Here is a 21,342-nt window from a genome sequence, read left to right as displayed (position 1 = left end):
GAGGGATTTAGCTTGTCTTCCCCTACCCCATGTGGGAACTCTGGATAGAGAGAAAAAAAGAAGAGAGAAAAATAAATGCCCGGGGGCCTAGGTTTTTTTCCTGCCCTCCCTTCCTGGAAGCTCATGGGAGTTTCCCCAACACAAACAGGATGAAATTTACTGAAGGACATGCATGTTTCTGAACGCATAGCCAACACTCTAGAGTCCAGGGAAGGGTCTGGGGACCAGGAAAGTGGGGGACCTGGAAGGCTTGGGTTCCTGTGTAGCCCATCCTGCTTCTCCACCCATGATGGACCCAGTGGCAGACAGGCATGAATACAGGGGAGGCAAGTGACCACTCACCTTCCCTCTCCCTCCAGCTCCTCCTACAGTCCCCCACCCAGGTCTTCCTGTCCCAGCAGCTAGGATGGCCGAAGCCTAGGAAAGAACCAGGGTGGGCTGCAGACCGGGGGTTGGGAGCCCGTCTGTTCTGGTTCCTCAGGGGCCCTTTGGCCTGGAACATTTGGTGGAGCCCATTAAAATTAAAAAGCCAAGTGGCTGGTGGCTCTGAATGCCAGCTCGTTCTCCCTGGCATGGTAGGTCCTGTTTAAGGGAACCAGCTGGCATTAATGGCACACAACTCATCACGAACAGCAGCTAGCGATCAGAAAAATCTGAGCTAATAATCGGGTTTGGGAAAGATAATGAGATATGGAACAATCGCAGCTGAGGGTCCCCTAGGGTCTGTTTTAACAGCCTCCAAATAAGCCACAAAATAGAAATTAACCAAACAGGGGTTCCATTTGGGTGGAGGGGAAAACAAACAGGGTGTGGATTTTGCACAAGAATTCCCATGTGGCCAGCAGACAAGGGTCCTGGGAGAAGCCAGAACCCAGGATCCGAGGGGCATCAGCAAAGGTCTGAGGAAGCAGTGGACTTTCTCCGGCCACTTTTCTCCAAGCTGCGGCTCCCAGGCTAGTGAATTTGCCACAAGCAGCTGACAGGAACAGAGGAAGAAGACTGAATAGTGGCTTCCTGACAGTCCCCCTGCAGTGGGGTGTTGACCAGTACCAAGAACTGGGGTGGGGTGGGAGCTCCATGACTCATGCTGCTGATAGCCGTCTCCTTAAGTATCAATGTCTTTCTCAGGCCCACAGCAGCCTAATTTCTGCACGGTCAGCAAGGAGACACCGGAGGGCCTTGAGCAATGCATGCAGCCCTCTCTCACCCAGGCTGTGTCCTCGCCTCCAGCCCACACATCCAATCCCCTGCAGGAACCTCTGTTCCAAGGGGCTTCAGGAGCTCCACCTTCGCACACCTCAAATGAAAGTTCTGTAGCTCTTTGTCACCCACGCCCAGTCCTGCTCTCCCATTCCTAGCTCACTCCTCCTGCTGCAGACCTAGGCGTCTTCCTAGGCAGGAACCACTCCCGCCCTACGTCCCAGCCATCACCCCACATCCAGCCCATCCGCAGAGCTACCATTCCAACTCCTGGGTATCTTGAATGCAGCGACTTCTCTCTCTCTGCTCCCACCACTTCACTTAAGCACCAGTCTCTTCTCCCTGGATGACTGCCCACCTTCTAACTCAGCTCACTGCTTCCACTCTTGCCTCCTTCCAATCCCTCTCTACACAGCAGCCAGAGTGACCTCCTAACAATACCAACTTGCTTTAGCCTTTCCTGGCTTCTCACTGCACTTACAGACCCGCATGCCACTGCGTGACCGCCTGGCCTTGTTTGCAAGGCTCCAGCCACCTCAGCATTGCCCCTGGTCCTCTTATGAGCCAATTTTCTACTCCCCGCCTCCCCCCTTGGTCCGCTCCCTTTTCAGCGTGAATGTCAGGCCCTCTTTACTCAGGGCTTCCCTTTTATAGTCTCTCACAGAACCTGGAACTCTTCCTCCTGTGTACCTACCATGGTCTCGAAGCACATATTTACTGGCCTTCATAAAATGTTGTAGATCCTCTGGGTGGTGAACACACAATGGGATTTATAGATGATGTAATACAGAATTGTACACCTGAAATCTATGTAAATTTACTAACAATTGTCACCCCAATAAAATTAATTAAAAAAAATGTTGTAGATCAAAGTAATACATGTATATGATGAAAACCTGAATTCCATAGAAATGTTTTTACCTGTGGCTTCTGCTAAACATCCATCTCTCCCCACAGGCCCTGGGCACTGGGCTCAGGGTCTCTGTCTCTCTCATTCCTCACTGACATTCTGGGGGCTGGTGAAGTGAGCAGGTGCTTCATAAATGTTTCTAGAATGAATCAAGTGAATGATTGCTGAAGCAGGAGGAAAATAACGAAGAGCCACAGAGGAGACTGGCCTTGTACAGTGACTGCTGAGCACCTCTGCAAACAGCTCTACCAGTGCTGGGTGCTGCATACCCGGCCTAAGTCGGCCTGAGTGGATGGCTCATCCCTCCCAGGAGGGGCCTGGAAGGAGTGGCCCCAAGGGCCGTGAAGGCTTCTGAGAACAGGGGTATCTGATTGACCCTGAAGGGGGAGTGGGAGGCAGCCAGGTTAGAAGGGCGGGGGTTCAGCAGGCTTCAGGACCATGAACTATCAGATTGTCTAAAGCAGGCTCTGCAGACACTTGCCATAAGGGGTTCCAAGGACCCCTAGAGAACAACAGAGAAGGGGGCATGTCTGAAAGGACGGATGGTATAAGATTAGAATTTAGATCCACGGGCCGGCCCGGTGGCTCAGGCAGTTAGAGCTCCGTGCTCCTAACTCCGAAGGCTGCCGGTTCAATTCCCACATGGGCCAGTGGGCTCTCAACCACAAGGTTGACAGTTCAATTCCTCGAGTCTCCCAAGGGATGGTGGGCAGAGCCCCCTGCAACTAAGATTGAACACGGCACCTTGAGTTGAGCTGCCGCTGAGCTCCCAGATGGCTCAGTTGGTTGGAGCGTGTTCTCTCAACCACAAGGTCGCTGGTTCGACTCCCACAAGGGATGGTGGGCTGTGCCCCCTGCAACTAGCAATGGCAACTGGACCTGGAGCTGAGCTGCGCCCTCCACAACTAAGACTGAAAGGACGACAACTTGAAGCTGAACGGCACCCTCCACGACTAAGATTGAAAGGACAACTTGACTTGGAAAAAAGTCCTGGAAGTACACACTGTTCCCCAATAAAGTCCTGTTCCCCTTCCCCAATAAAATCTTTAAAAAAAATTTAGATCCACTCTTGGGAGGTGGTAATAATGTAACCAAATGGTCAGGGGTTTGTGTGGCTCTTGGAGGGGGCAAGGGCTGGGGCAGGTCAAGGAATCTTTGAGGTACCAAAAATGCCCACCAGAGGGCGCTCATTGTAGCATAAACTTTTGGTAACTAAGTGACCCATTACCCTCTAATTTTCCTGCAACCCCAGCCGCCAGCCTGTGGCTTGGCAACAGGCTCAGGAGCCAAGGGCCAAAGTGGCTGGGACAGAGTCATGCACAAGCTAAAACTCCAGTCAGCTCCAGCTGCAAATGAGTGGCTTGTTTGTTAGCAACAGTGACCAGACCTGACCCCTGAACCATGACCCACAGAGACCAGCTGGCCACCTGCTGGAAAACCAATTACATTAGACTCCTTCCATGTAGGAGGGGACAACAACTTATCCTGCCCAGAATATATACAGAATGGCATTCGTGTCAGACTCACCACGGCTAGCATCACCATCTACAGGCTTTTAGAACACTTGAGATTCTGCTACAGGGTCTGTGCGATGGGTCCTCCAACCCAGAAACCACTCCTAGTGAAAGCAGCCAGATAATAGTCTGGTCCAGGATTCTCAGGCTTCTAGCCCCTTCCTCCATCAGGCCCAGAGAAGAACAGCAGGGCCTGAGGTGCACCCCCGGACCACAAAGAACAACCTGAGGTACACTCTTGACCACAGAGAACTCCCCGAGGTGCACCCCGGATCACAGAGCCAGTGAGGTGTGTCCTGCTGGAGGCAGGGCATGCTGTGACCAGGGACAAATATATGCTGCTGTCTTGACTTTAGCCAGAAAACACAGGCCCAGGAACCAATATGAAGGTGAGCAAAAGGGCTAACCCCGTTACAGCTAAGGAGCCTCTCAAACATTTTCTTCCCGTCTCCATTGTCCTCAGGGTACCTGGGGAGGGCCTTGTCTACCTGGCTGCATGGTAGCAGTTCCTCCAGCCTGGAAGCTGAGAATACTGCTTGGGTTTTTCTGCCTCCTTGTGCCACAGGGGGAGCAGGAAGAAAAAGGGGTCCTGTGGCAGCAGAATAGTGTGTGATTAAGCCTGGGTTTGAATCCCTGCTCTTTCACTGACTTCACCTCCGTGCCTCAGTTTTCTCATCTATAAAATGGAGCTGAACATCTAAACAGTACCTGGCACTCCATAAGTGCTAGCCGTTATGATTATCTGTCTGTGTGACAATCATGGGGACATGGAGTAAGCAATGGGGATACTTCCTTGTTCTCCAGAGTCTAGTAGTAAAGGTTAACAGACATCACTGCATCCTATGCAGAAAGGACACCCGCCCCCCACAGGGCCGAGACCCTTCAGGAATGGAGGTCAGTACTGCCCCACAGGGAAAGTCCTCAGCCAGCTAAGACCTGGCAAAAAGTGGAGGGTTTGAGGATCAGGCATGAAACGACTCTCAGACTCTGGCTCCATCAACCAGCTCCTGACCAGACTGTAGCCCTGAGCCTTCCTCTCCAGCCCCAAGTCCACTCTCATCGCAGACCCTGCCAATGAAAGTGGTCCATCTGCTGGGCCTGCCCATCCCCCACGACTTCTCCAGCCCACTTCTGCCTGCACCCCCAGCAACGCCGTGGGCCCCTGAGCCCAGGCAGGGCTTCCCAGCATGGCTCTCCAGTGCTCCATGACTGGCTCCTGCTACTGCCCTGGTCTCATCATTACCTCCTCACCATCACTCCGTACATAGCAGCCACGCTCAGCTTCTGGAATATGTCCTGCTCTCTTCCTGTCTGCCTCTTCATGTGCTGCGCCCTCTAACTGGAACACACAGCCCTGCCTTCGCCTCTCCTGGGTCTGCCCTATAAGAGTCAGCCCCGTGTGAATTAGGGGCTCCTCCCCTGGGTCCCACCATACCCAAGGGTCACCTTCATAATTCTGGTTATACCACGGAGTACCCCAGCTTCCCCTCTCAGCATCTTGAAGGACACAGCAGTCTACGCATCTGCATCTCAGTGCCTGCAAAGAGCCCAGCACATGTGCGCCCTGAAGGGGGTGCATGGGTCACCCTCGTGTAGCCAGGGCCCGGGGAGAGCTGACCGCAGTGCTCAACAGCAGCTGCTGCTGGAGGCTCCTTTGTGAAAAGACGGTAAGCTGTGAGATCTCAAGAATAACTCCTGATGAAATTTCTTTTTTATTCTTGAGCAAGAAGCCAGATATTGCCAAACCTATTTAGAGGGTTCACCAAAAAGGCTGCTAACCCCATACTGGTGGTCCTGCAACCAGCATGAGACTTCACATTGGGGATATGAAAACAGGATCCCTGACTCTGGGGGTTGTTGGCCAAGGCCATGGGCTCTGGTGAGAGGGGGAAAGGGCTCTCATGTAGGGTCCAGAGAGGATGCTGGACTCCCAAGGCCTGGCCTCCACTTCCAGTTTGCCCTCGGTCCCTGGGGTCTGCCCTTGGCCTGTCAGCACCCCCATCCACGCTGCCTGCTTGTAGGGACTCGTTTTAATTAATGCCAGATCTGGACCAACCACTGGGGCCCTGACACTTGTTTGCAGGTCATCTCCTCCTAACAGGCTCACCCTGGGAGGGGATTTGTCACTAATTGAAGCAGAGATCAGTTAATGAGGCCGCGAGGCCTGGGGTTCCATAGAACAAGGGAAAGGGAAATAAAATAAAGCCTCTTTCTTTGGAGGTTTTGTGATTTACACACACAAAAGAAAAGCAAGCAAGCTGCAGATTTTCCAAGTCAGAAACTCCACTCCATCTGCTGGAGTTAGACCCTCACTGTGTGAAGACGGCAGGCAGAGGGACGCGCCACTGCTGAGACTCCTGGATCAGAGTGGAGAGGGGCCTCCCGAGGCCAGCAATCAATCAGCAACCTAATTAACAAGTATTTACGGAGCAGTGCTCCGTGCCCCCCTCTGTGGAGGAGAAGACACAGGGCCTGTCCCTGGTTAGCTTGTAATCCAGTGGAACAATGAGAAGACAGGACACGGGGCATAACTGAGTAAGTACGCAGGAAGGACAGAAGTTTCTAGGACTTGGGGTGGGGGAAGAACAGTGGCATGGTCAGGGAACGCCTCTTCCAGGGCTCTGCAGCTAGGCAGGGAGGAGGAAGGAGGGTCTCCCCAGCACAGGCACAGTCCTGGGGGCCATGACAGTCCCTGTGGGTGAACCCTGGCTCTGAGAGCCCTAGAGGACCCCAAGTCCCCAGGAAATTTGCTGGGCTTTGGGCCTCAGAACCCCTACCCCCACAGCTGGGCTAGCCTTGGCCCTAAGGAGTGGTTGGAACGGAATGACTAGGGCCCCTTGGGTGAGACAGCAAGGGCTGGGCGTGCAGACAGCCTGGGGCCCTGGGAAGATACTGTGTTCCTGTTACTGGGGCCCCCCAGGCTTCAGGAGGAGGAGATCCCACCACGACAGTGATCCCCTTCCCTCAAGCCCGTCCCCATCAGAGCCACTCAATATTCTTCCCAGGCGGCTTCTCCTTCCAGCTCCCTGCCTCAACCTTACCTTTAAATCTCAAAGAAGGAAAGCGGGATTTTCAAGCGGCTAAACTAGGCTGAGCCATCAGCTCCTCTTGTCACAAGGGAAGAAGTGACATCGGCAAGAAAGAGGTGACAGAGCCCTTTCCCCTCTCTCCCAAGACTCCCTGACCTTGGCCAGCAACCCCTCAGAATCAGGGACCCCCAAAGCGTATGAAACCTCATGCTGGGTTGCAGGATTGCCAGGGTGGGTTAGCAGTCTCTTGAACAGCCACCTAAACAGATTTTGCAATGTAAGGCTTCTTGCTTGGGGTGAGACATAAGGATTCAGGGAAGAAGAGTGATCTTGGGCATGAAATTGGAACCCCCCTTCCTCCCCGTCACACACACACCTAACAGCTACTTGGAGATGATCTTGTCTACGTGGGAGTGGAGTAAATGAGCCCATTTCAGAACAATCCCCAATCCCTGTTTAGAAGAACAGTAAGTAAATGATGGTGTTTGGTACAATGGTTTAGTACACAGTCATGAATAATTATATTTAATTAATGACACAGGAAAGATGAGGAAAGTGGGTTTTACAAAAAAATTATTATACGTGAATTTTTTTAATTTGAATTTTCTCATTTTTTTCTTACTAATTGCATGTATTTATTGTGTAATGAATAAAATAACAAAGGTGTGTGACTTTTGCCCCTGGCGTCAGCTATGGACCACCCAGCCGGATTCTAGGGATTACCAGATAGAGGAGCCAGGGAGGGCTCAAGGGTAGGACAAGCATCACCGCGGTCTTGGGGGCTTGAGCTTCTGCTCTGGTGCTGGCCTAGGCCCGTCGCTGTGTCACCTGCCCTCTGCCCTCATCTGGGATCCATCCTTACGCTCACATAGTCAGTCTACAAACTTCCCATACTTCATAGCTGCTCTATTCTCAAATAGACACAAAATGAGCCTATTGCCCATCTTGAGGAGCTTACCGGCCTCCAGGAGGGACTGGACAGGTGCCCACATGACCAAGGCTACTAAGAGGGGACAACAGTGCCCTAGGAGCTCAGGCAAAGAGCAAAGAGGAGCTGGCATTTGGGCCAACCTTGCGGATTGTTCTTGAGCCCCCAGCCTCCTGCATCAGCCACATGACTGAGCGTGATGCCCAGCTCCTCGGAGAAGAGTGCCGGGTAAATACAGGGCCCTTTGGGGACAGACGTTCTGCCCTCGCGGCAGTGGGCAGTCCTTTACATTGCCCACGAGCACCAGCTCACCTCCCGCCTGCGCTCCGAAACCTGGAGCACCAGATTACGCTCTCTGTTAAAGGTCACCAGGATGTATTCTCTTCTCTGCTTAGACAGTCTGCCTTGGCGGCCCACCCTCTGAAACCTGTCTCCCACACCGCTTGCCCAGGTCTGATCCTCAGACAAGGTCTGGCCCCAGATGCTGGATGGGCCAGCCAGAGAGCAGCAGGACTGACAGGAAGACAGGGGAGTGGGGGGTTTACTCACAGCAATGGAGACGGCACTGATGACAGCTCCTAGGTAGCCCTGGATGAACTTGGACGCAGGTGAAGGCTGGAAGAAAGAGACAGAATTGCGGGCCCACTGGGTGCCCAAAGCCAGCAAGGGGTATTTCTGTCCTCCAACCCAGAGGGCGGGGCAAGAAGGAAGAGGTCCCTGTGGAAGCCAAAGGGACCCAGGCCACCATCAGCGCAGTTCCAAACATGGAAATGTGAGGCAGCCATGCCCAGGGAGATGCCGCAGGGCCCACTGTACTCTGCCCTGTTCTAGAAAGATCACTGGCAGACACCGTTGGCTGGAGGTAGACACCAGCAAGGGCCAAGTGGCTCATTTATGGCTGGGCAAGCAGATCTGGTTTAGAAAGAGCACGCGTTGCAAATGGCCTGTCTGGTACCCAGAGCACTTCCCAGGTAGAAATGGCAGTGTCAGGCCTGGCTACAGCCTGGCTGGCTCTCACAGGCCTTGTCAACCCACGCAGCAACTGCGCTTCCATGCCAGTACATGACCGTGGCTTAGTACTTCTATGGAAAAATGTATTCCAAGTTGCAATGTAGAAAATTAAGAAAGAGCTGAGGAACCTGCCTTTAACTATATGACAACGGCAACTTTTGAGCTGTTTGGTGTATGGCACACAGGAGCCATCCAAGCAGAGAGGTATGTGTGTGTGTGTGCAGCATATGAGCAAGGCGTGGACTGAAGGTTTAGATGGGGGGACGGGCCGTCCTCAGAGTATCATGGCCTAAAGCTCCTACCCCCAGGCCAGCCTGCAAGGTTAGAAAATGCCCAGACCCTCTCCTACTCAAACTGACAGCCTCCTAAGGGCACCCACACTCCTCCTCCCCTCTCCCTGCCTTTGGACCGAAGTGCAAGACAATTGACCAGGGGAAGAGGAGGCCTTGCCAGTGAAGCAGGGGTCCAGCTCCTTTCTGGACAACAGAAGGGTTACTGGGCCCCCACTGTAAGCTCACCCCAGCAGTTCAGGGGACTGGAGAGCAGGTGTCAGCGCTCTCATAGCCTTCACCCTTCAAGAGCAGCCCTTCAGTTTGCAGCCAACAGTCTGGGGCACCAAGGGAGCTTCCAGGCAAGCTTGGAGAAAGCTTTAGGGGAATTCAGTTCGCACCTGGCTGACACTGTCCTGATCCAACCTCAGCTGCCCACGGAGGAGTCTGAAGCCACAGGAGCTCATCCCTTTAACCATCCCCGCCACACTCCCCTTTTGTGGGCCTTCGTCACTACATGGAACTACATGGAACAGTCCCTCCCCAACAGGGCCCCTCCTGAAAGGTTGGCGGTTTAAATGAGGTGTCAACAGGAGGGCAATGCTTAACCCGATGAGTGGCATGACCCACTGCAGGGAGGACAAAGGTCACCTTGGCCTGAAGGCTGCCACTGGGTGGTGGTCCATGGCGCTTACCTTGGTAGCATTTCGGTTTGCATAGTTGACACAAGCGTTGTGACTCTGGTTCAGCCACTGAAAGATAAAAGGGAAGAGAAGTCAGGGAAGGCGTGGTCATCTCCCTGGAAGCCAGGCCAGGGCCCAGGAAGCCACACCCCTCCAGAAGGGCGTGGGTTGCCAGCTCATGGTGGGCCCATCATCCCACTAGTTAGCATGACCCACTGTCCTGGTTTGCCTGGGACTGTGCCATCTTAGCACGGGATGTCCCCAGTCCTTGGAAACCCCTCAGTTCCCGGCAAACCAGGATGCTGGTCCCGCTCAGCCCAGCAGTCCATCCTGATCCAAACACCTCTTCTGGAATTATGGTGCTCACTGCCCCAAATGGCCCCCCTCCCTTTGCTCCATCATCCTTATTACATACTTACTGGGCTGAAGGTGGACGTTAGGCCCCTGGAATGACTGACAGCCCTGAACCTCTTTCAAAACTACCCCAGCCCCGTGTCCTGCAGTGCCCAGACACAGGCACTGTTGGAGTTCTGTTCAGGGAAGACTGACAGACACACACACAGAGCTTCCACTCTTGTCAGAGAGCTGCAGCCCAGACTCTCTTTAAGAACAGACACCAGGGTCTGTGATGCTTTTTCACCCACCTCATTACCTGGGGTTTGGGGTGGATTTACCTTCCTCACAAGAGGCTGTGGGCCTCAAGGTCACTGGCCATCGGACAAGTAGCCAAGGAGCAGAGTGGATGGCCACCAATGAGCCATCCAGGTAAGGGCCCCAACTCAGCTCTCATCACCTCTGTGCAAAGGTTAAATGACACATAATGGCCTAAGATGTGGGCTGCTGGGGACCTTCTCAGCAGGACACAAAGTCCTGGGGTTTCTGGGCTGGGGAGAGGTAGGAAGTGGATTGACTTTCCCCAAGGAGCCTGGGTGGGAGAGGAGACCATGGGGCAGGCAGTTCTAACCAGCACCTGGGCCCTCCCCCAGCAGCCTCTCTGCCCAGAGATTGTCACCTGCCAGAAGACAGTGGATGCCAGTGTCTGGTTGGGCAACAGAAGACCGACCACCTACGAGAGAGAGAGAGAGAGAGAAGAAGGGCTGAAGAAGGCAAAAGAAATGTCCTATACTTTTGCAAAGAAAAATTACTCAACAAAAATTCCAGAAGCAAGCAGGTTCCGTACAAACTGATATGGATGATGAGCACAGACAGATAGTGTACAATGAAAAGCCTGGTTATAAAGTTATAGCATAATCCCATTTTTGCAAAGAAAAACATCTCATCTTATATATAACCATATACGTATACACATATGTAGCTCCAAGCATGAAAAAACCTGTAGCACAGTATATAGATGTCTGTCTCTGGAGGTTGGGTTACACAGTACTGTCTCACATTCTCCTTAAGTATCTCTGTATTCTTTGGAACAGTGGATATGCATTATTTCCATAATTGGTGGGTGTGGGAACAACAAAAACAAACGAGCAAACCAAAGGAACCCCTTCACTTCCACTCAGTTAACCCAGCTCCTTCACACTCCAGCCATCCAACAGGATTTTTGTGAGGATTAAATAAAAAGCATTTCAAAGGGCCTAAGTGCTTTACAAACACAAGCTGGGGGAATTTATATCTGTTATCTCTGAGCCCTCATGAAGCAAAACCTACACTGTATTTAAGCTGTTAAACGAAACATAGACGAAACATAGATGTCGAATAAAAATTTGTTGAATGCGTGAATGAATGAATGAATGAATGAATGAATGAAAGAACAAATAGGCAAATACACGCCTATGGCTAAGCATGGTTACACAGGTGTGGATCCATTATTCCCAAAGCCCAAACAGCACCTAAGACCTAGACTCACTGACTTTGATTATGGGTTTAAGTCGAGATCCATTGTCTGATCTTGGTGCTGACCAACCTTGGACTTCGGGGACCCATGTGTGTCTCCCAAGTGTAACTTTTGAGCGCTTGTGCGCAAAATAACATCTACCAAGTACTGCTGCATATGGAAAAAATGTGCACAACCATCTACATATTGACTTATTTATTATTCCTGTAGATAAAATGGCTCTTTGGCAAGAATTTCTGTAAGGAACAAGTATAAACATTCAATTCTATGCAGTAAATCAAATCCGAGACATCCTCAGCAGCATTAGTAAATCATGTTTTAAACATTAAAATGTTTTAAAACAGAGAACACGTACACACATTTATATTTATTGGCCCATATCAGTTTGAATAAAATTATATAATGTAAAGCCATTTCATAGCTCCAGTGAGGAATTATCTTACAACATTTTTCCCCCCAAAAATCGGATCCCAATTCGATTTTCCTTTCCAATGACAGCTCAGGGTACAGCAGCGGGAACCAGGAGAACGCAGTCTCAGCTTTAGCTCTGTCCCTGTGTGGTCTCCCTTTGGGGGCTTTAGCTTTCTTCCCTATAAGGAAAGGGGTTGACCTGGGAGGTCCTATCTCGGTTTAAATTCTATTCTCAGGTTCCAAGTAGTATGTGATAATTAAGATAGCCCCATTCTCTGTAAAAAAAAACACCACTCCTGCCCAGGTGAGAAGCATGAGGAAAACCCAGGCCTTCCTTTACCGTCTCCAGTCAGGAGCCAGACCATAGAGAGGAAGTGGGACGTAGAGAGGCCTGCAGCTGGGAAGAGACAGCGTGAGCCAGCGTGTATGCACATATGCATACACATGTGCTTACGTGTACCCATGTCTGACAGCCTCCCAAAGCCTAAGGAAATGAAAGTCGTTCTCCACTGTTGGGGGCATATCATTTCCCCTAATCTGTCAGTTTGTATAACACGGTGCGTTATGAATGACACTGTATTCTCCCCTTCAATTCTCCCCATTGCACCCCTTGAACTACGCTTGGGCCACCAGGAACATCGTAAGACACAGCTCCATGGGACTCACTGTATTGTTCAGGATACTCATGGCTCATTACAGCGCAGGGTCCGCTTACGAATCCTCTGGGGGTCAGAAATTGCACTTTTGAGCATCTGGTTTGCATCAGTCTTGCAAACTGTGTCTCTATTTGCACTGGCTGTCAAGGTCAGGCCACATCTCCATGGCCCACATCTGCCAAGAGTACACATCCTCATGGCCTGTATTTTGTGTCCAAATTTCACTCTTGACTTCATCTTATCTTCCCTTCCCTAAATTTCCGTTTGTCTCATTTTCATCTTCATTTGTTTTATCTTGTGCCATGCATTCTTTAAATGGGATATCAAGTCTTTTCCTGAAAGAACCACAGCCCTAAACTAAAGTAGTACCCAGGCTATGTACTACACACACACACACACACACACACACACACAAACACAGAGGGTTTGTAACCAGTGAGTTTTTCACAGTGTTTGCCAACCCCGACCAGCCTTCTGTCCCAAGCTCCTGCCCTAACATGGGCCTGTCCCTGCAGGCTACCTCTGAGTCCTTATGCTTTCTTAAAGGGATTGATAGATAGATTGATTGATTGATTTTGCTAAGCATTTTCCTCTATGTCTCTTACCATGATACTTATTGCTGGGGTTCAGACAAAATAGAGATTACTTTCTATATTTCGCAAATGGGGAAACTGAGATTTAGAGAAATTCAGTGATCTGCCTCAGTCTTCATAGCGAACTAGAGAAAGAGTCAGGTCTCCTGATTCCTGGCTTGGGGGGCCCTGACTGTGATTGTAGGGGCTTCTTCTCCAGCTCATTCCCCTGAGCACAAAGGAAGAGTCAGACCCCATGCCCATTTCCAAGCATCCTGTATGCACAAAGCGCCATGCTGCTCCCAGCAGAGAATACCCGAGGAGAGGACTGTCGAGTACTTCACCACAAAAAAACATGAAGACCAAACAGGAAAATGTATGAGAATGTCCTTTATAACACCTGGGCATGAAAATGACAAAATGATTTAATCAGGTACTTGGGTGTGTGTAAAGTTGATAAATTCTAACATCCAAAGAGGAGTTCAGTAAGTGAGAAGTCTGGCTATCTGCCCAAGGAGGAGGTAAGATGGTGCGGAGGTGTGCATGTGTGAGCGCATGTGTGCACATGCGTGTGTTAGCTCACAGGAGCAAGAACAACAGCTGAGAGGCTGGCCTCATTGAAGGAGGAGGTTTGGGAAATCAGTAGACTGGAATCCAGGAAGGGTGATGTTAGAAGGCGGTGGAACACAATGCTGCATTAGGGAACCTGAGGGAGCCATTTAAGGCTGTGGCAAAGGGAATAGGGATCCCACCTTCTTGGTCCTATAGTCAGGCTGGTGGGGCCAGGAGCACGCGGTGCCAGCCCCATTCCCTATTAGGCAACGCGCAGCACCATCTGCACAATCCCAGAGCAAGAGCAGATATTTTATAACTTCCTTTTTCTTTTTAAGTCTAAATTAAAAATAAATGTTCCTTCAGTTCTCAGATGTATATCTCTGGTGCAACCTGCCCACATTCCCTCACGCTGCCCTTTCCAGAACATGGCAGGGGAAAGGAGGAAAGAGATGGATAGAGAGAGGGAGCCAGTCCACCCGGCTTCAATGCCAGTGGATTGCACCTCTTCCAAGAGGGAAACGCTTCAGGCGTGGCCGCACAGACTGGTGGAGAGAGCCCAGAACGCGGCTGGTACCAAGGAAAGTGGAAGGAGAGCCAACCGCCAGAATTTCCAGCCCAGCCTCCACCCTATCTTGCTGCAGGACCTTGGCCAAATCGCACATCCTCTCTTTGCTCCCATTTATAGTTCATAACATGACTGGGGTCCCCTCCACAGCTCCCACCCCTTGGCAGCAGCTGTCCTCTTTGCACATCTGTCTATTTTTGCTGTTCCCCTTCCCCTGTGTGGCTGGCCATGAGCCCTGGTGATGAACACTCAGGCTCTGGTTGCAGGAAGAACTGGACAGAATCCTGGTTCCAGTATTTATCAGAGAGATGACCGTGTGCAAGTTACTTGAGCTGTTTGTGCCTCTTTTTTTTTCATCAGTTAAATGAGGATGATCCTGGTACCTCCTTGGATGGTCACGGGAATAAAGCATGGGAAGAATCTGGCACAGTGTCTGGCACACAGGAAGTACTTACTAGGTGTTAGTATGATTCCTTTCCTCCTAGCTCCTTCTTTTCTGGTCTTTGCTGGTCTCTCCTTTCTCTGAATTCCACAGTCTGCATGACACAACTGAACACCATCTTGCCCCTGTCTTGTCTTTGAACACAAGCCTTATCCCTCAAAGGATTGTGAGCTCCCTTTTCTTTCTGATGTCCCCCAAAGCACTCGGCTTTTCTTTCTGATGTCCCCCAAAGCACTCGGCACAAAGATGGGCCCACATGACACACTGAAAACACTGCCAACTCATTAAGAGCATTAAATAATTATTGACCAGGGAAAAGATCTATGATGGATTGTGACAATGACAACCATCAGCCATCTCTCCCTTGCTCCTTTTATTAAAGTCAGATTTGCATGGGGTGTTGGCCTTTGGAAGAGGCAGTGCAGATTGAGTTTGATCCCAATTCTGTACTCCTCCTTGCATCCATACCTTTGACATGGAAGGAATGTACTTTCCTGCTCTTGGTGTTGCTGGGCCACATGGCTTGCTTTGGCCATGGCATGTGGGAGGAAGTGGCAATCGGCCAGTTCTGAGCCCCAGCCTCAGAGGCATCATGCGCTTTTACTCGCCCCCTGGTGCTTCTAACATTGCCATGAGGAGATATGGCCTGACCAATGTCCTGGTCCAAGAAAGATGAGACACATCCGGAGCAGAGTCCAGCCTGGGTCAGCTGACTCCCAGTTGATCCCAGACCTACTGTGAGAAGCAGAACTGTCTCAGTAAAGCCTGGTCTGGACCAGCCTCATCTGGACCAAACCCCAGGCAACGGCAGATCCCTAAAAATAAAGGTGTATGGCTACCACTGAAATTTTGTGGATGTTTGTTACACAGCACTATAGTAGCAATAGCTGATTAATACAGAGATTACCCCATATGGAGAATGAACATGCTGTAGGTTCTGGTTCAAAATTCTGTACATTACTAATGTACCTCGAATGATGTCTTCATTAGTGATGTTGGTTCCCGAGCAGCCTAGGTTGTTCACCCACTTCACCTGGTGACCATTAACGCAATCTGGAGCCACCCTGGCAGGTCCAGGACAAAAGCCAGTGTGTGCTTGAGCCTTGTCTCAGCACAGAATTGGGATGGGGCCAATTACCCACATGGCAAGTGGCTCACACGAAAAACTACATCTTCCCTTCAGGCCTCTTTCTTCAGAGTATTCTAACCTCTGGAGAGAGATGAGGTCTCAATCTGGGAGAGAGGCGCCACCAAATATCCCAGTTGGCTTGACCAGAAAGGGGACATGACCAGTTGAACACAAGGACAGGGGACCAAGGCCACAGGTCACAATTCTGTGTACTGTGCTATTGGGACTCAAAGAGAGAGGGAGAACTGAGCAACCCTCCACCCCCTTGGCCACTGTCCATACAAAACTAATTTGAGTGATAGAAGAAAGATTTTTTTTTTAAAGTGTAGAAAATCGGGAAACAGGGTGTGTGTCAAAACAACTGGGTGATGAAATTTAGGTCAGGGGAAGACTACAGGGCACGGAATTATCTTGCTTGTCAAGATAACAGCAGAAATAACTGTCCCTTTCACCCTCTACCCCATCTCTATTTGGCTAATCCTTCCTCATCCTCCAGCTTTCAGCTTAGCTGTCACTTCCTCCAGGAAGCCTTCCCTGAACCTCAAGGTGAGGTTGGGTCCCCTATCATATGTTCCCCCAGCATCCTGCCTGCCTTCTTTGTAGTATTCATCTCAGGAGTATCTGTTTAAAGTGTGTCTTCCTCGAGAGCTTCCAGTAGCTTCAGAGGGGTGAGACCATACGATGTTCACTTCTCACGTACCTGGGAGTCCTCATGGGTAAAGCAACAGTCCTTTGGAACCATACCCGTTTCCTTCACACTGACTCTCTCAATTCTAAATGTTCTTCTTCATTTTTCAGACACCTGCCATGAGCCCCGGTACTCAACACTTTGCCTGCTTTTTCCTTCTACTTTGTCTCCATCTTCTGATTTATGTAGCTAATGATCTGAAAAGTAACACTTCAGTGCATGAAGGGTGCTGTTATTTAAAGGATCCCAACCAGTTAAAGAAAAGATCTTTTGTCAAATGAATGTTTGTCCCTGACTGGTCAAATCCAGCTTAACTGAGCAACACGTCTTGCATGGCATAAACAAGGCCAAACAGCTGGTGTCTGTTACAATGGAAGAAAATTGGGACTGGGATTTAAATGTATGAAAAAGCAGCGTCTGGGATGAGGAGAGCTGGGGGATGTCAGAAAGGCCCTGGGACACCGTTGAGTCCTCATGTAAAGTGAACCCTTTATGGTCCACGCCTCCTTCCCCAGAGATGAAGTGACCTGCTCCAGCGCCTCTGAGAAATGGGGCTTCTAAGTCCACGTAATCATCTGTAGTGTAAAATGAGAGGGCTCAGAGTATGGAGTCCAAGCTCTGAAAGGCCCAAGACAGAAATCTGGTTTGGATATAACCCAAAGCCACTGGACTCACTGACCAGACATGCACAGCCAGACCTCCTCAGTCCCCCAGCTAGATATAGGGGATTGGGGCCTTGAGTTTGAAGAGTTCCAGAATGATTGGAGCTGCTGGAGCAACAGTGCCGTGGGGAGCTCAGGGCTGAGGAAGAAGGCACAGGTGACCTGGGAAATCCTCGGGCCCACGAGAGAAGCCCAGTTCCTGGTATCTGAGGTGCTATGTGATCCAAGGGTGCAGGGCACAGGCTGGCAGGTGGGGAAATGCCAGAGAGGACAGGAAGGGGCCAGACACTGGCACTGCCTTTCCCCGGACACACACGCATGGAAAGGACAGTGCTGCAAACCTTGGAGTGGAAACGTGGGAACGGAGCTGCCAGTTATAAGAAGCGGCCACGGTTGGTGAGATTTTTCTGCGAAGGTACCTGCAGGAGGGGAGCCTGCACGGCACTAGCCTCATCAGGACCAGCCTTGGTGTGCTGGCTTAGCCACTGTGCTTATGTATAAATTGGGATCTCTTTGCCACACACCGAAGGGGGAAAAGTTCCCATCTTCAAATGTTAAGCTTAAAATAAGACACTACATGGGTGCCAGTGGATCTGTGAAATCTGCTGACTAAACTGGCACCAGCCTCTGGGAGAAAACCAGCTCGTTTCCCCTGAGCTCTGGGGAGTGAGCAGGGTGGAGGAGGGGTTCTTCTCAGGCAAGGTGGGAACAGTGTGGGGTTGAGCCAGGGATGCTCACCTGGGCAGGAGGCAGCTTGGGTATTGCTCCCAGAAGCATCTCAGTCGAGGCACCTGCCAGCCTTATTCACCCCTTCCCTTCATCACTCAAGGACCCAGTTCCTAGCACATTTGCCAGCACCCCCATTTCTATTTTGGTAAGCATTTAGTAGCTTCTGCATGTGTATATTTCTTACCCACTCTATCACACCAGGGGCTTCCCTAAGGTGTGGACTGGAACCTTTACCCCCCTTCAAACCCGGTGTTTGCTGAGATGTTCAGGGCTACCAGGCAACAGTGGGGTCTTGCAGGAGCTGACATGGCTGGTGGGGGCCAGGCCTCGGATGGAAGTGCCAGAACAGCCACAGTGTTCCTTCCACACGAGTCGAGGCAGTAGCCCGGGGAGAGTGTAGGACCAATGAGTCCTCACATTGCTTGTGCAAGTCAAAGTGCCAAGATGGAAGGCTCCAGGTTCTCCACATCCAATGGCTTCTCTCGGGACCTGGCCTCAGGGCCAGCTGTTCTCAATCCTGATATAAATATCTGGGGTGAGGAAGTGGTGCTAGGTGAGCATTGTCATTTTGATTCTGGCTGCCACGGGGACCTGCTGGGAGATGTCCCAGGTTATGCTTCCCGTTCACCTCAGCCAAGTGTTCATACAGGATATCGGAGGCAGGGCACACTCTTCTCACATTCTACACATTTATTCACAGAGGGATGTTTGCTCCGAGCTGGGAGAGGATTGGTCCTGAAAGGACATTCATAGCATCTGCTTTAGCAGGGAACCCCTGCACAGCGTGGGAGTGGACCGGCACCCAAGTTACCAGGATGGCTACAAGGCTGTAGTGACCCTGAAATGGCTGACCTGTCTCGGTAGGAAAAGGAGTGAGTGAGAAAGTATGGGGTGTCTTCAGTAACATCTGACGAACTAGATAGTGCTGGTATCCTTTGGCTTACCTAGCTCATCCCAGGTAATGGCAGCTAATAATTTTGTAAGGGTCCATTTGGCCTCTTATGGGGAATGAGCCCCAAATTCAACTTTCCTGGGTTGGCAAGGAGATGATACTGCCAAATGATATATCATTTTTTTCAAGTGTTGATAAAATATGTATTTTATTATAGCAAATTCTTGTTTGACTACCTATTAGCCATTTCCCCCACTTTCTCACTAACAGAATCCCTATAATTGAGGATTGACTATATATCCAGCTAAATTCTGCATGAAATGTAAATGAAAACTGTTGTGTGACACTTCAAAGAAGGCTTCTTAAAGGGAACTGATTCAGTTAGGAGGTACATCCTTTTGCTCCTCCCTCTTTCTCCTCCCTGTAATGTGGATGTGATGGCTGGAACTCCAACAGCCCTGTTGGGCTATGAGGTAATTTGAGCTAGAAATAAATTATTTTGTTTAAGCCACTGTTATTTTGAACTTTTTAATATGCAGAAATCCTAATCCTAACGGATGTAATCAGTACTATGGTAAAAAGAAAATCATAATACATCTCAGATTGCAAAACTGTAGAGTTCAATCTCTCTAAAAATAAGATAAACTAAAAAATAATTTTAAAAGAATATATTTTTAAAAACCCAGCCACTTGGGACTCAAAATGTGCTCTACCTAATTGATTAAAGAGGATTCAAAACTATAATTTCATGCTTATTTAGAAAATGAAAACATAGATCTCTATACATGAAAACATATTAGACATAGCCAGGTATTAGATACACTCAGAAGAAAATCCATAGCCCTAAAAACTTTTATTAGAAGGGAAGAATGAGAATAAGTAAATTAAGCATTCAAGGCAAAAAGTAAAAAACAAACAAAAAACCCACAAACAAAAGAGAAACCAAAGAAAAGAGGCAAAAGGGATATTATAAAAACAAAAATGAATAAATTAGAAAATGAAAACAGAAGAATTGATAAATATATCCAAGAGCTGATTCCTAGACAAAACTCTCCCAAATTCAGTTATTTTAATGAAGGAGATGGAGGTGAGAAATGGGGACAAAACTCAAAATCAATCCAAGGAAAGATTATTACATTTAAAAACATAATATTCAAAACTTTTCTACAACAAAGACACCAGAGAGTAAAGGGGAAAGAGCTGGGAGAAGAGATTTGCAATATATATAATTCAAAGGATTAGTATCCAGAATATATAAAGAACTCTTACAAATCTATTAGGAAAATACAGCCAATAGAAGAATGGACAAAGGATGTGAACAGGTAATTCACAGAAGAGGAAATATAAATGGCCAGTAAATACATGAACAGAAGCAAATCTTTTTTGTGTTCAGTGAAATAAAAAATTAAAACCATAGTGAGATGCTACCTTTCTCCCATCAGATTGGCAAAAACACTGAAATATGAATACCAGTAGTTCAAAAGTGTGGTGAAATCTAGCCTCTCTGAAGAGAAATTTAGCAATAGGTATCAAAAATTTAAATGTGCACAGCCATTTACACAGCAAATTCACTTTCCAGAATGGCCCTAGAGAAATCCTCATACTTGTACAAAAAGAGCTTTACAAAAATTTTTCATAGCACCGATATTTCTAATAGTAAATAATCAGGAACAACCTTAATCCATCACTAGGGGAGAGACTACTACTCAGCAGGAAAAACGAATGAATGAATAAATAAATGATTGAATGAATGAATAAATGAAGCAGATCTTTATGTAGACAAACTGCTAAGTATTATAAGCTAATTGTAGATAAATAAATATGTTGTTATGTTTTAATACAAAAATACAAAACAAATAGTTTAAATAATTCCTATGTATGCAAATACACGAAAAAAAGCCAGAGAGTTCACACCCAACTTCTAACAGAGGTTACTTCTAGGAGCGGATTGTCAGAGGAACTTTTACTTTTTTGTATTGTTTGAATTCTGAGCTGAGAAAACACAGTCATGTATTACTTGTATAAATTTTTAAATAGTCTTTAAAAAATTCTTGGTGGTATTTTTGAATTCCAAGAACATATTCATGTATTACTTGTATAATTTTATAAAATATACAGAGAAAAAAATTTTTAATCCTGAGGATATTTCTGAACTCTGAAGATAAAGAGAAAAAATACCAAAGGATCCCAAGGGAATCTTTTCCTCCAAAGGAAAAGAGAATCAAGCCAACTATTATTCATGTATGAGGTGGAAAAAAGACATTTCTAGATATGCAAGTACTCAGAAAGTGTGCTGCCTACACACTCTGAATATTATTCAAAGAAAGACTCTAGATAAACATAGAACACACACACACACACACACACACACACACACAAATTGTGAAGTTTAAAGCAAGGATTCAAAAATCTGATGAGATTCCAGATTATTTTCAAAATCTTGGCAGGTATGTATGAACAACATGGTAGAGTTGAGTGAAGTGATATGTCCAAGGTCTCTTCCTATGTAAGTAAGGTTGGGGAGGTCATATTTATTATTCAATTGTTGATATTGATAAGGTAAATATAATGGAACGTCTCTGTAAAATATTATAGATGAACGGCAATTAGAGAGCATTAGGCTGTTCCCCTTCCAAGCTACGCAAGAA

General features: G+C 48.6%; 1 protein-coding gene across 4 annotated transcripts in view; it reads right to left on the bottom strand.

The window, feature by feature from the left end:
- Positions 1 to 21,342, bottom strand: part of SFXN5 (sideroflexin 5) — a 110,245-nt gene that overhangs the window by 43,856 nt on the left and 45,047 nt on the right. For all 4 annotated transcript variants that reach the window (XM_081069408.1, XM_081069405.1, XM_081069407.1 and 1 more), the window contains exons 7-9: positions 10,557 to 10,610; positions 9,557 to 9,613; positions 8,131 to 8,196 (exon numbers count right to left, since the gene is read on the bottom strand). In XM_081069408.1, coding sequence (XP_080925534.1) covers positions 8,131 to 8,196; positions 9,557 to 9,613; positions 10,557 to 10,610 — 177 coding nt within the window. The remainder of the gene's footprint in view (positions 1 to 8,130; positions 8,197 to 9,556; positions 9,614 to 10,556; positions 10,611 to 21,342) is intronic.

The sequence above is a fragment of the Rhinolophus hipposideros genome (assembly GCF_964194185.1).
Source record: "Rhinolophus hipposideros genome assembly, chromosome: 12".
NCBI classification, from domain to species: domain Eukaryota; kingdom Metazoa; phylum Chordata; class Mammalia; order Chiroptera; family Rhinolophidae; genus Rhinolophus; species Rhinolophus hipposideros.
The sequence above is the reverse complement of the archived record's forward strand: the minus strand, read 5'-3'. Positions and strand labels throughout refer to the sequence as shown.